General features: G+C 42.6%; 1 protein-coding gene across 2 annotated transcripts; it reads left to right on the forward strand.

Moving 5' to 3' along the window:
• The first annotated feature begins 582 nt into the window (after positions 1-582).
• LOC135697481 (zinc metalloproteinase nas-4) lies at positions 583-11,529 on the forward strand. Of its 2 annotated transcripts, none has more exons than XM_065217229.1 (3): positions 583-928; positions 10,312-10,748; positions 11,213-11,529. In XM_065217229.1, exons 1-3 carry the CDS (start codon positions 592-594, stop codon positions 11,486-11,488), a joined length of 1,050 nt encoding a protein of 349 aa, XP_065073301.1. In that variant the 5' UTR covers positions 583-591; the 3' UTR covers positions 11,489-11,529. The 2 variants fall into 2 exon arrangements, with proteins under 2 accessions (XP_065073301.1, XP_065073302.1); XM_065217230.1 differs by lacking the exon at positions 11,213-11,529 and adding an exon at positions 10,888-11,074.
• The last annotated feature ends 2,571 nt before the right edge of the window (positions 11,530-14,100 follow it).

Here is a 14,100-nt window from a genome sequence, read left to right on the forward strand (position 1 = left end):
CCCTTTTCACATGTGGCTCTTGATTTAGGTTTTTTTCTTTATTAGAATGTTGGACACGACAAAATCGGGACGGTTTACACCATGTCTCTGTTTGTCACTGTGGATCACCGCGGTAAGCTTTGGATTTTGAATTGTATTTCCCCAATTTGTGGTAACATTTCATCGTGAACTGCTGGAAACCGACGGCGTAGTCGCGCCTTATCGGTCAATGAAAAGAACACATCGTAGTATTTTTTGTTGTTGCTTGCACTCTTTAGAACAAGAACGGCGGCGATCCTTAGTAGGCCCAAAGCGGGCGGTTCTTGGAACTGCGTTCTTGAACGACGATCGTAACGACTTGGGTGGGTGACAACAAGTTGAAGGGAAAAAGAACCTACGCTTGCGTTGTTGTCTTGTTTTTCTTTTTCAGTATATTAAATTAATAGGGAGAAATGGAAAAGTGAATTCATTTCATTTTCACTTCCATATAAATAGGTAGCCGGGTTGCTGAGTTAGTAATCAGTTCCCACCTGGTGTTCGCTCAGTGACGATCAAGTTCAGTCAATACTGTTACTAAATACGTTGAGTAAAAGTAGCAAAGTGAAAATAGTGATGTCGCGAAACGCATTGTTGGTGCTAGTGGCCACGTGGCTGGTGCTGGCGGTGGAATCGAATGTGATCCTACGGGATGAGAACGCGGTGGACGGTGATGACGGTGAAATCGATCTGTCCCATCTGGGGCTGGAGATTTACGGTGAACCGAATGAGGAAGTTGGAAAGTTGGTCAACAGTTACGATCCGGACAAGGATGGAGTGAATCCAGAGGAGCTGGGTTCGTACGTCGGCGGTGATATGCTGATCAATAGGCCGGCCGGCCGGAATGGATTGGCGGACAAGAGTTCGCGCTGGCCCGGCGGTGTAGTGCCTTTCGAGATCAATGGAAACTTCCGTGAGTGTTGAATTTTGTATGGATCAAATGTTAAAATGGGAACTTAACTGTTCGTTTATCAAACTATAGCCGTCCAGATTTTTACTAGTCTTAACGCATTTTAGAGAATAATTCTAGATAGAGCTGGAATTAGGACCTAACAGCACACAATGACTTCTGTAGAAGATTTATAAGAATTCAAGGCGTTCCCACGCAAACCAACATAACCAACGGGTAGGGCAATACTTCCCCTACCTAATGGTGATATTGATTTGCTTGGGCGCGCCTTGAGTTTCTAGAAATCATTGTTTACAAAAGCTGTTACGCCCTAATTCCAGCTCTATTTAGAATTTTTATGTGCATATAAACCGATTTTCTATTGTTGTTTGGGATTCGTTGTTCAGAGATGTATTCTTCTTCTTATTTGGTTGTTACGTTCCAACTAGAGCTTCACGCATGTCCTCAACAGTTTTTAATTGAATTGTCATTTTTGCATTGGCAAAATTCTGTAGGAAATCAAAACATTTCCAATCTGATAAATTGCTCCTAGTCTTGTTTTAAAGCTCTTACCTGAGGTAAGGGAAGTCTCAGATCAAAGCAGCTTAGTCCTATTCTGCGCGGCGTGTGAGGTGAGGTGACAGTGAAGTGCTGGTGTAGTGACAATTGTCACCTCGGGTGAAGTGATTCTCCATTTGATTTGCACGGAGAGTCGCCTCTAAAGGGCGAACACGAAATTATTGTGACACCGAAAATGTCATGCCAATTTTCTTATAATGTTTAGAATCAAACCAAAATTTTAGGGTAGTTTTATACATATATTTACTTCAAAAATCAAAAGAAAAGTTAATCGATGGAGCCTTGAGTGTAAAATTGAACGCATTTTCGCTTGATGCCCTCCATCAAAGTCTTTACAGTGTCATCCGGTACCAGTTTCTCAGTTTTTTTTTTCCATTTTCTTAACATGTCCTTCTCGTCTTTGACTGTCTTCTTGCTCTTCCGAAGTTCCCGCTTCATTATTGCCCAGTACTGCTCCACCGGGCGCAGCTCCGGACAGTTTGGCGGATTCATGTCCTTTGGAACAAAATGGACAGAATTGGCCCCATACCACTCCAGGACACTTTTAGAATAGTGGCATGATGCCAAATCTGGCCAAAATAGCGGAGCTTCGTCGTGCTGCTGCAAGAACGGCAAAAGGCGCTTCTCGAGGCACTCAGATTTGTAGATCTCGCCATTTACTGTGCCCTTTGTCACGAAAGGCTCACTCCTCAGTCCAAGAGCAGATGGCCTGCCGAATGAGATATTTGGAGGCGAACTTCGACATTTTCTTCTTCTTAAATTTGTCGTCCACATCGAACTTGCTCTTGCCGGTGAAAAACTCCAACCCCGGAATTTGCTTAAAATCGGCTTTTATATACGTTTTGTCGTCCATCACACAGCCAGCCATATTTTGTCAGCATCTTCTCGTAGAGCTTCCGTGCCCGAGTTTTAGCCGTCGATTGTTGCCGCTCATCGCGGTTTGGGAAGTTCTGTACCTTGTATGTATGTAGTCCAGCTCTCTTCTTTGCATTCTGGACGTAGCTCTGCGACATGCCGATCTTTTTAGCCAAATCACGGCTTGAGACGTTGGGATTTGCTTTAATCATCCGCTTCACCTTTCCCTCCGTCTTTTTGTTCTCCGGTCCCGGTTTTCTTCCAGCTCTTTTGCCGTGGTCCAACGTCAACCGCTCCTGGAACCGCTTCAACACTCTGGAGACGGTTGAATGGTGAATGTTCAACATTTTCCCCAACTGCCGGTGCGACAGGTCAGGAAATTCCAGGTGTTTGGAAAGAATTTGTTCTCTCAACTCGCGTTGGTTCACCTCCATTTTCGTTGAATCGAAAAACACGACTTAGAGTTTGACAGCATGTACACAATACACATCAATGAGAAATTGTGCAAAATTTGGTTGATTTTTACCCAATGGTAAAAAAGTTATGCCCTGTTGAATGTGTCGCAATAATTTCGTGTTCGCCCTTTATGTCAATCATACAAGGAACAATAGGCAGCTTGCTGGTGCTAGAAGCAAAAATGTTGTAAACATTGCTGAACAAGCGAATGACGATGTCACGGCAGCACAACATTCCATACTGCGAATGGCAGACGTGTCGTCACAGAAAACAGCTGTTACGTGTAAAAAGATAAACATTGCGATGAAATACAAACACCACTAAAGATTTCCACATTTCACTAATACCAATAAGCCGGTTGGGCCCGAGGTTGGGCCAGACCTTGTATAATTGACATCGGAGTCGCCTCACCCTAGGTGACAATTTTCACTGCACAAGTGACGATGGAAATGGTTTCAGCGCTTATTGGCTATCAGATGTCACTACTGATGTTTGTGGTGACATCTGTCGGAAATTACGCATTAACTGCTTTCCATCATTAGTTATTAACAGATGATAGTGATGATGATGGTGATAGTGGTCTACACTCATTGTAGCACGGAAACTAATCGGATAGCTGTGGGCTCTCCTCACTATTGAACTTTTTTTTTTAACTAGTTCGTTTATTTACTAGGCTCAGTCGTGTGTGACACTTTGTGGAGCCAAAAATCAGTAATGCTTGAATTTACATTTTAAACAGCAGTAGTTCTAGGTTAGTATTGGGTACCAATTACTCGTGGCGGGCTCGAGGTTAATGGATAACAATTTCGATTTCGGCAAATCGCTGTATGAAGGGCCAAAAACGAATGGATGGATTGATCGGCAATTCGCCTACTCATCTCTTTGGGACAGTTAAGAATCTCCTTCTAACAACTTGATCAGTCAATTGGTCGGAAAACGAGCCCCAATGAATAGGAAGAAGATCCCGCCCTTTATCCACGAAATGTTAGCAACAGCGAGTTGATATTTTCACTCTCCCCATCCAAATCGCTTCAATTGGGTGCCCTGGTGGTCCCTCCTCAGTTGTTTTCACAGACTACACAAAGGCCTCCCTTAGCTCAGTCGGTAAAAGCGCAACTGTGGTTGATTCCCGGTCCGATCTAGGCATTTTTCGGGTTGGAAAATTTCGCGACTTCCCCTGGGCATAGAGTATGACCAACAATCAATACGAAACTAACGATTTTAAATTGGCTCACCACTTTAGTAGCCTATTGGTCCCAAGCAAAAGATTAACGTACCCTATTCTAGTTGAAATTCTATTACTACACTATGTTTGTTTTGATTCGCTATGAAAGTTTGACAGATAACATCAGGGGTGTGTGGATTCATGCAGAACATGCAGGGGTGAGTGAAATAGCTTGGGACTGCTTGGGACCGTTGTTCTGGTACTGAGTGAGCCAAAAATAATAATGATTTTCTTCGGGACCCAGTGGTCTTAGAGTTACCTCTATGGTATGACTGTACATGCCACACAATTATGCTAATGCAGAAATGGTACAGACCTAACGACCGGTGAGAATCAATATCAATACCATCAAAATCTGTCAGGCAAACCAGCTCCTGTCATTTCGTAAAACGGACTATTCCACTGAACAAAGAAGTAAAATTCCATCCTGTGTCAGGATTTGTCAATCATGAACCAGCAATCAGAGGTAATGGCCTAGTAATGTGAAGCTTCAGTGTATTTTCCAGGTGATGTAATTTAGGCAACTCTCCCTGAAATCGCAAAAAAAAAAATACAACTGAAAACAGGCTGCCGCTCAACCGCACCACGTTTTTCCAAAATGTGAAAAAGAACGCGTTTTAGTACAATGCCGCAACGCGTTTATTGTGGGTTCCCTAATAAAAAATAACCATAAACGAACAATAACCCAAACCATTGAACTATTCCACAAATGGTTTGGATGATACCCAGAACACGTCGTTAAGCAAATTAACCATACAATTTTTATTAGGGTTGTCAAACGGATTTCAGTGTAAAGAGATTAGTGACGTTTAACGCATGCACCCTAGCGGGTGTTGTTTATTATTTTCCTCTGGCTAAACTAAAAATTGAATGAAATTAGATCTGTCAAAATGAGTTTGACAGCGATTTGTTATGTATTTTCCTTTATTTCACTAACACGCTCTCACATATCGTACCAATACAACCGAACGTTTAAATCTCTAATGGAAAATTTGCGCTTACCGCTATGCCGCTATGCTGCTAACATTGTGTTCAGTCCTTAACAAGGACTATACACTGAACCAATTTGACATATTCCTGTTATGTGGAAGTCTAATAATTTTGCGCTATAAGATAATCCATTGAAAATGATATGATTGAAAATGTGTCAGGTAAATTCTATATGAATATCTGATACATTGACAATGCTGATAATTTGAAAACTTTTATATGATCGCCATATGATAAATGAAAATCGGTCAAATTATAATAATTAACTGAAATGGATTTGAAACCCATAAGCATAAGCTTTACTTTTCACCACAATATAATATATGTGTCATAAATCAATCGAAGTAAAGTTTATGTGAAAATCACATGAAATTTACTTATTCTTTTGACACATATATTTAATCGATTTCTAAAAATAAATCGAAAAATAAACACCAGGCAGTGGGAGCTTTCACAGTTGTGTTTTTTTTATTGTAGCTGATTAGGGATTCGATCCAGAACTGTTGAGCTGTGATGCTTTTCTTGTCTGCGCTCGATTCCATTGGGCCACGGCTGACTTCAATATTGAACTCGTTCAATTAGCATGAAGTAATAACAGCTCTCCCAACATGGAATATAGAGCAACGTTATGCTCGTTTTGCTAGAGTGAAGAAAAATAGCACTGACCAATATATACTCCGTTTCAGTGGTGTCGTGTATTCAAATCATTATTAATGCTCCTGTGTGCAATAAAACAACGACTACATTATATGAGTTCATGGAACTGGTTCATGAAGTTCGAGTACTAGTGCTGGAATCTGAATTAGCCGTGTAGAAGGCTTACAATTAGAATCTTAGCAAATAAATATTGCAGTAGAATCATTTTTTTTTTCAATCTCAAAACATTCTTTTCCGGAACCCCTTATCTTATGAAACAATAACAAACAATGATTATTTATTACAGTATCATTGTTGTAAGCAATATTTAGTTCGACTAATCATTCTAATGAGTGTACGATAACATAGTTGAAAATTGTTTCAATAATTTATAAAGAACAATTATGTAAGATGTATTTTATTGGAAGCGATGTTCATCCCAGAAAAACATACCAAAACAAATGTTTGCTGTTGGATTTCTTAAAAGGCAAATCTATATGACTATTTAATGATTGGAAGCTATTCCAATGAGATATACATGTTTTCCTATACTGCAAAGTTAAATGACAGTCCAATAGTTTCTGTTGTAGTTCACTGTTTACACGCGACATATCAACAAACGTCAAAAATCGTTAAAAGCAACTCCAATAAAATATACATGATTATCTTATATGATATATCTTTTAGTGAGCAATATTCATCATGAAAACAGGTACATTTTACTCGATTTGCTCATAGTGCAAACTTATATGATTTTCCATTAGTTTCTAGATGCCTGTTCCCACCCATGACATATCAACAGTTTTTCGCCATGAAATATATCAGACAATATTCATATACATCTTACCTATCGCTAACCACGTTCGAAGCAAAGTATTATCAAGTACTAAGTATGTGAAATTACGATAGAAATCATTCCATATCGCAGTCATAGTTTTTAAGTGATAATCCATTGGAATCTATCAATCATCACATATAATGAATAAATCTCCTGACATTGCTATGTTATAAGATGGATCCAATAAACGGTACATGTCGATTTGTTTCAGTGTATGCAAGGGGTAATCAACTCTGCACACTGTGCCGAAACACAGCATGGCACAGCTATTCGGCTCTTTAGGACAAACGTTGATAAGTGGGATACAATCGACATAATATAAAACGAAATCACTGACTTCTTTGTTTACTCCATTGGGGTTCACATTGGGTTCGGATTCCAGAAAAATGCTTGAGTTTTGCCTGAACCTGTCTGCACCATGAAACTAAGTGTTTATCTCATTCGATTCGTCGCGAAAATCCCAGCGGCTTGAGGTGTCGTCCAGAATAGCTTTCCAACCGACAGAGTTCTTCCACACCATGATCGGTCGAGAGGGTCGATACGACAGTCGAGATGGTCAAAATGGATGTCCTCCAGCAACGGTTGGTCAAATGCCTCTGAACGACGACAATATTGTGCCAGTTAGGGAACATGCATAAATGACGTAGCATTTGAGGGGGGAGGTGGGGGTTTCAGAACTTGTGACCGGCCATGTATTGGATATAGCCAAATACGCTACGAGGGGGGGAGGAGGGGTCTAAAATTGATAAAAAATATGCTACGTCATTTATGGATGCTCCCTTACGGAGGATTTTCGTTTTGTTTTACAAGGTTGTTAAAAAAAAACCACATCATAGGGCCTGTGGGTGATGGGTTTTGTATTTCGGCCAAGTTGGAATCCCGGTCTTGCCAAGGGTCTTCCGGCGTGAAAATTGTATCGTTTTCTTCTACGTTTTTCCTTAGGTATCCTTGTCAGTCATTGGTTTCAATAGAGTTCTCCAGATGCACAAAAGTGTGCGTGAGACCGCGCGCTACCTTTTTAAGTAGTTGTGATATCGCGATACCTTTTTGTTTCTTCTTCTTCTTTATTTTTATGTATGGATGTTGGATTTTAGTGTTCGTGAGATTGCGCTTGGAGATCTCTATTGGTATCGACTTCGATACGGAAATCCACAGGACTTTATAGGGATGTCCAAACAAGTCCCAGTTGGGTGATGTCGATACGTATTAACCCCAAATATTCCATCAGATCTGTCTAGGACAGAATAGGATTGATAGGAACAGATCAATGCAATCAGAAATTACATTTTATTCCGTGAGTACACCCCATCATCACCGATCTCTTCTGATGCACTAGTTCGTCTCAAAAGGATCCGGTGCGAGGGGTGGCCTACCAATCAATCAATTATAAGGCCTTGCTCAATCTGGAAAGTGCATGACGCATGACGACGCTTAATAAATTGCTGTTCAGCAAGATCCCATGGGAGTGCAGATGAACAACAACAACCACAGGGTATAGTTGAACTGCAGATGCGAAGTTTATCTGGATCGTGCACCATTTGCGAGGTATGATAGATATGAAGTGGGTGGACATTTGATGGCTTTCACTGGTGGTTGGCCATTGGTTTTGATTTGTGGTACCTAGTGGAAAGTATCACATCGCCAAAGGATCGTGAACTTGATAGGCTTGAACGTGTGTGACATTATAATCTACGATACGACAGGCTTGGGTGGGAGTAACTTCCGTCCGTTCGAGGTCTGGGTTTGATTTTGTCGGGGATCATTCTACTGGCAGCTGGTGAAAATTTCGTCCACCTTTCCGTTTCCCGAAAGGTTGTATTGCTTGCAGTTTCTCTTCTACTGCCCAATCCGCTCTCATTCTAATGAGAATGAAGCTTAATATTTGCCATGATCATGAATTAGATAACTGGAAAATGTAAACACAATCACAAAAGTCTAACTTCAGGGTTGCCAAACTCATGGGATATTGACACCTTGATTGATACACTTCGGCCTACTTCGGAATGATCGGCACAACGGTTGGCACAGCTTTCGGCACTGCCAAAACTCTTGACACAGATTAAGGTGTGCAGAGTTGAATACCCCTGTATGTGTTTTTTTTAAAGTGATTATTGAAAAATCCTGTTCAAGTTGTTAGGACTAGGGTCCTGTGGTAGATCTTATACCAATAACGCACCACGAAAAGGTGATCTACCAGCGTTACTGGTTTTTCCGTACAGCAGATAACATACCGTTACGTACCTCTTTTTAGTAGGTCTAGTTCAGAAGACTTGTGGGCAATGAATCCAAACACATAAAGCAACCAGCGATAAAGACAAAACGCTTGCTTGCTACTACCTCCGACAAACCGACATGAAACTTAAACTTAAACTGAGGATATAGCTTGATCGGAATCGAGAAAAGACATAACTAAAAGTTCCCATTCAAAGTGTTTTTATGTTACTTCATACGCGATGTTTGCTATCTCCAGAGTTGGTTGGAAATGCTATCTAACGTCAAGCTTTAGTGTGATAATGGTCTTAGAAGAGGGTAGGTAGATAGTTCCGGATTATACCCCGTTCACATTACAGCCTATATCACGTAATATAAGCTGTCTTGTAATGAGCACTCATACATAGGATTTCCAGTGAAAACTAGATGTATGAGTGCTCATTGCAAGACAGCGTATATTATCACGTGATATACGCTGTAATGTGAACGGGGTATTAGGCAAAGAAGTGTGCGTTGGACTTGCACTGTCGCATTAATGGACCTTCGCTCATTTCCAACTTCTATTCAATTTTCATACTGTCGTACTCTATCGGAACTATCTACCCACCCTCTTCTAAGACCATTCTCTAGCTAATAAACGGTGTGAATTATAACACTAATACCCTGGACAGACTATGGATTATATCATGTAATATAGGCTGTCTTGAAATGAGCACTTATACATTGGATTTCTAGTGAAAACTAGATGTATGAGTGTTCATTGCAAGACAGCTATATTACATGATATAAGTCATAGTCTGTCCGGGGTATAAAGCTTCATGTTAGATAGCATTTCCAACCAACTACAAAAAATTCCCATTAACACACGGGTATCATCTTCGGCGTTACTTCGTGAAACAGCTTGTCAATTTGGTCGTTTCCTTCTACAGGTCCGAGCGAGCTATATTTCAAAATCAGTTTTTCATGACAAAAGGGAAGAAGATTAAATCATTATTTTGAGATATTTTTGATTCTTTGCTTGTGGGTCATGTTCACAGGACTTTTACGACAATTCAACGAACTTGAGGCCATAGGTCTCCTGGATTAATTCTAGAGGTATTGTGGGTTAGCTCCCAGGACTTGAAGGTGAACTGTAGAAAACCTGTGAATTAATGCAATAGAACCCTTGGGACAACTCCAAGACACTGATGCAAGGGGAAGACATTCAACAGCAGACGATCTATAGCATAGGTCTAGTTTGCATGACTTTAACCACAAAATCCTTTGACGTCGACTAGAGAAGGCATGAAGGGCGAACGACCAAGTTTGGCGTTCAACTTAGGGGCGATCCATTTATTATGTCACGCTAAATTGAGGAAAAATTAAAGCCACTCCTCCCCCCTTTCGTCACATTTTTCCTTTACCTAATGCATTGCTTGTCACAAAATCATAACCCTCTCTCCTCCTAAAAGTGTGACACAATATATGCATTACCTCTTAAAAGACTAGGTAATCACCCCCAGTGAGCCCTTGGGTCAAGTCCATGGACTTTTGCACAAGTATGTCGCCTGAAAACTTTCGATAAGGACTGTTGTTCTAAAATATGCGCGTCCTTCCCCATTCTTCTCCTTCCAACAGGGGCCAACGAGATGCAGATGATCGAGGCCGCCATCAATGAATATCACAAGAACACCTGCATCAAATTCGTTGCGCACATGGGCGAGCGGGATTACATTTCGATTGAGAGCAGCAGCACCGGATGTTGGTCCAGCGTGGGACGAATCGGCGGCAAACAGGAAGTCAACCTGCAGATGCCCGGTTGCACCACCAAGGTCGGTACGATCGTCCACGAGCTGATGCACGCACTCGGCTTCCTGCACGAACAGAACCGATCCGAGCGGGACGATTGGGTGCGCATCCAGTCGCAGAACATCCAGCGGGGAACGGAAAACAACTTCTCCAAGGCCAAGACCGGCACTACGGACGGATTTGGGGTGCAGTACGACTACGGAAGCGTGATGCACTACTCGGAAAAGGCGTTCTCGTCCAACGGGCAGCCTACTATTGTGGCGAAGGTAAGCAGGAAGGGGGTTTTGTTTGTTTGGTTTGGAGGTTATGAAGTGGTTTCGTTTGTGTTCGTGTGTACTTAACTATAAAAGCGCGTGTATGTGTGAATGTTTACGGTTTTGGTGTTACTCTCTCTTGTCTCTACAGAAATCCTTCTCCGGTGTGATGGGACAGCGGGACGGTTTTAGCAAGTTTGACCTGCGCAAGATCAATCTCATGTACAACTGCAAGTAACATCGGGGACACTCTCTTTGGTGGCAGACAGTATTAGACACCCTGGTACAGGAAGATCAAACGGACACATCAACTACCTCAACATTTACATTGTGTTTTTTAAGTTTCATGTAGTAGAATAAATTTCATTTGGTATTGATTGCAAATAAGAGTTTTGGGTAGCCCCTGGCGTTGTGTCAATGTTGTACTATAACCTCAATTTGTGTGTATGTTACACTGTTCACTATTCACTTCACAGAAATCCGGTGGCAACAAGATGGGTCAGCGGAATGGGTTCTCCAAGGGGGACATAAACAAGCTCAACGGAATGTACGGCTGTAAGGGAGGTGGCAGTAGCTCCAGTATATCGGTAGCACCGAAGCCACAGCGACCGGTCAGACCGGCTAGACCGAACAAACGTCCTGGAAACGGCCCAACCGGAGCTCAAGTTATTGGATTCATCGGAAACCTTATTGGGGCTGCTTTCGGTGACAACGAAAACAACGCCACATCCAATGTAGCCGCAGAACAATAGAACACTCATCACGAAGAATTCACTCGAAAGCCGTTGTGAACAAAATGGAACCTGTTGCCTCATTTACTTCATCCTAGCCCATTAAGAACCTGAACAAAACAAAATTAATAAACTCACTGCCGTTGCTAAACCCACTGTTTTATTGTTCTTCCGACTTCTTGCAGCGTTCCACCAATGGTGCAAAAATGGGTCAGCGAGAGGGTTTCTCACCTAGCGACATCGAGAAGCTTAAGCGGATGTATCGTTGTTCGGATGGATCCACCGCCGGTACGAGCCCTCCGATAGCGCTACCGTTTCCGATTCCGACTTTCGGAAATGCCGGGGGACTGCCTGGTGGTCCGGTCGTCTATCCAAGTGGAGCGTACTATCCCACCGGTTATTATCCGAATGGGATGATCGGAGGATATCCGGTCTATGGCGGCTATGGAGGACCTCAAACCTATCCGGGAGGGTATCCGTATGGGCCGGTAGGTTATCCGGGACCTGGATATCCTGGCCCGTATGGATATGGGTACGATGAGAAGAAGCAAAATGGTGATTGAATAAAGGGAATTCTGTGAAGAAATTATTGACGGCTGTTTTATTTATTCGAATAGCCATAAAACAAGCGTTCAACAACGACTGCTCTAGATTACGAATAACGAATACGGATGTTTGCAAATTGTTGATTAAAGTGGGATCCCTGATGATTCAAATTCAATTGTAAAATTTGACGTTTGCAAACGAGTCACCACAGCGGCGCCGATGGTGTAGTGGCCTGGGTTCAATCCCAGTCGGCGCCGCCGGGATGTTCTGAGGCATAACATCTTTGATCACGCCTTCCTTAGGAAGGGTTAGGTTAGGTTATCTTTATTAGCGAGACCTTCAGCCAGAGGCTGGTTCATATCTTGACGAATAATGGGGAATCCAGAAGGGGTTCCCCCTAGTGACAGAGTTTGAAATAGCGGTGGGGAGCCAGAAGGGACCTCCTAGTTATAGAGTTAATGAGGTGGGGACCCACTAATTAAGAGGAGTGGACAGTCCAGAAGAGACCTCCTTGGTAACAGAGTATTTGTTTATTAGAGTTGGCTGTCGAGGTGCTGTCGTAGTTAGTAGATGTTCCTGGTTTGGTGCATTTGGTCGGCTCATTGTTATGGTGGTTTATTCAGAGTCCACACTGGAGGAAGCATTGCAGACGTTTTTGCAAGTTTACAGGTCAACACCAACGGCTGACCTAGGTGAAAAGTCTCCTGCAGAAATAATGTTCGAACGACCGGTCCGCACAGTTTCGTCAATGCTACTACCGCAACACAACCGAAAGCAGATGAGCAAAACCAGCGTTTCAACAAGAAGCATGGAGCGATTTCGAGTCAGTTCGTTCCGGGTGATGCTGTATAAGCTCAAGTCCATCAAGCAAATTCCTGGAAATGGCAGGCTGCCAAAGTAATCGAGCGTGTCGGAAAAGTCAACTACAACGTTTTCCTGGAGGATAATCAGCGGCTCATCCGTTCTCATGCCAAGCAACGTGCGGTCGAATCTGGTCCAAATCCTAGTCCAAGCCAAGGTCCTAGTCTGTTATCGGTATTCTTCGACGGTTTTGGCCTAGACGTACCATCCGTTCCAGCAACGATACCGGCTGCAGTGCCCGACGAACTTGGTCCAGTTGATGAAGAGCTTGGAAGTGATGAGGCGGAGTATTTTTCGGATGATAGTGAGGCAGATAATCCTCCACAGCAAGATCGAGTACCAGTTCCGCCAGCAACAAGGGAACGCCGGCAGACTCGTTTACCAGCTAGATTCGAGGAGTACTGGATGAGGGGAGATGTTCCATCCAAGTAATCACGATGTTCCATTCAAGTAATCGCAGCAACCTACAGCTGCAACCGAGATGGAAAAATTAGTCATTCGAAGTGTAGATGTCAACCTGAATAAACATATAGCTAGAAGCACTCAAACTTTCTTTATTCTTTGAGAAGAACAACTGAAGTGTTCTTCTCAAAGAATAAAGAAAGTTTTCCTCGGTTCGATTCTGGAATTTCTTGAACTTGTGAGCTTCCAGAAAAATCCTCGTCGCCAACTGAAGTGTTCTTCTCAAAGAATAAAGAAAGTTTGAGTACTTCTAACTATACGTTTATTCAGGTCCCGGCGGCGCCGACTGGGATTGAACCCAGGCCTGCTGGGGTGAGAGGTAATCACGCTTACCACTACACCACAGGCGCCGTTAATTTATTCAGGTTGACATCTACACTTCGAATGACTAATTTTTCCATCTCGGTCGAAGCTGTAGGTTGCTGCGATTACTTGAATGGAACATCGTGATTACTTGGATGGAACAGTTATAGAGGTTGGTCCTGGTTCGATGCAGTGGGTCGGTTATGGTTGGTTCTTGTCAGTGAGTTAGGTCAGATGTTCTTATACATGTTGGCGTCCTTGATGAAACATATAACAGTTGCTTCGGTTGAAGGATCACTGGCCAAAGTGTTTCTTATGTTCGTCGGGATCCCATAAAGATCCCTAGATCCCTGGAAACCTGGGCAATTCACTAAGAGGTGCTGTACCGTCATCGTTGTGTTGCAAATATCACAGTGTTTTCGGAACGAAGTCGCACTTCCCATATTGTGGGTCGTCCGAGT

This window comes from Ochlerotatus camptorhynchus, unplaced genomic scaffold, assembly GCF_037179485.1.
Source record: "Ochlerotatus camptorhynchus isolate MF236.1 unplaced genomic scaffold, CSIRO-AGI_Acam_v1.1 ptg000070l, whole genome shotgun sequence".
In the NCBI taxonomy this organism is placed as follows: Eukaryota; Metazoa; Arthropoda; class Insecta; order Diptera; family Culicidae; genus Ochlerotatus; species Ochlerotatus camptorhynchus.